Below are 1,082 nucleotides of genomic sequence, written 5' to 3'. Positions count from 1 at the left end.
ACCCAAGTGTCAACCACACTTCTCCTTTATTAAAAAGTGATCTGCAATTTTAAGGTGGCCCGGGAGCGGCCCAGAGGAGCCGGCGGCGGCCCGAGGAGCGAGGGACGGAGCCGGGAGCCATGCCGCGCTGACCCGGGGGGCCCGCACAGCCGCCGCCGCCGCCGCCGCCGCCGGGTGGGGTGGAAGGGGCGGGAGCCGCCGCCGCTGCCGCCGCCGCCTCCCGGGTGGGCGCCCTTCGCCGTGGACGCCGGCGGCCCGGGACGAGGTTTCATCGCCTTAAATGGTTTTGAACCAATGAAGCTGGATTCTCTTAAAAAAGACGGACAGCCCATCGTGTGAACTATAGAGTTTGTGGACAAATTTATGTTGGGCGCGTAGTGGCGTAATGCCCGCAGACTCCTGCGAGGGCCCCTAAGTTCTTAGAGGACTGCTTTGCCTTTTGAATCAGAGAGGTGCAAAGTTCGATAAAGAATGGCCCTTGTGGATAAGCACAAAGTCAAGCGACAGCGATTGGACAGAATTTGCGAAGGTATCCGCCCCCAGATCATGAACGGCCCCCTGCACCCCCGCCCCCTGGTGGCGCTGCTTGACGGCAGAGACTGCACGGTGGAGATGCCCATCCTGAAGGACTTGGCCACCGTGGCCTTCTGCGACGCGCAGTCCACCCAGGAGATCCACGAGAAGGTTTTAAACGAGGCGGTTGGCGCCATGATGTATCACACCATCACGCTCACCAGGGAGGACCTGGAGAAGTTCAAGGCCCTGAGGGTGATCGTGCGGATAGGCAGCGGCTACGACAACGTCGACATCAAAGCTGCGGGGGAACTCGGGATCGCCGTGTGCAACATCCCATCTGCGGCTGTGGAGGAGACAGCGGACTCGACCATCTGCCACATCCTTAACCTGTACAGGAGGAACACCTGGCTGTACCAGGCGCTGCGGGAAGGCACGCGGGTGCAGAGCGTCGAGCAGATCCGGGAGGTCGCCTCAGGGGCCGCACGCATCCGCGGGGAGACGCTGGGCCTCATTGGCTTCGGTCGCACGGGGCAGGCGGTTGCCGTTCGAGCCAAGGCCTTTGGATT

General features: G+C 62.3%; 1 protein-coding gene across 1 annotated transcript; it reads left to right on the top strand.

The window, feature by feature from the left end:
• Nucleotides 1-186: 186 nt before the first annotated feature.
• LOC120860143 (C-terminal-binding protein 2-like) lies at nt 187-1,074 on the top strand (the record flags this gene model as incomplete). The annotated part of the gene is made up of 1 exon (XM_040235950.1): nt 187-1,074. A coding segment is annotated over exon 1 (603 nt), but the record flags the coding sequence as incomplete, so codon positions are not given.
• Between the last annotated feature and the right edge of the window lie 8 nt (nt 1,075-1,082).

This window comes from Oryx dammah, unplaced genomic scaffold, assembly GCF_014754425.2.
Source record: "Oryx dammah isolate SB20612 unplaced genomic scaffold, SCBI_Odam_1.1 HiC_scaffold_10348, whole genome shotgun sequence".
Lineage (NCBI taxonomy): Eukaryota > Metazoa > Chordata > Mammalia > Artiodactyla > Bovidae > Oryx > Oryx dammah.
This window is presented reverse-complemented; position numbering and strand designations above follow the sequence as displayed.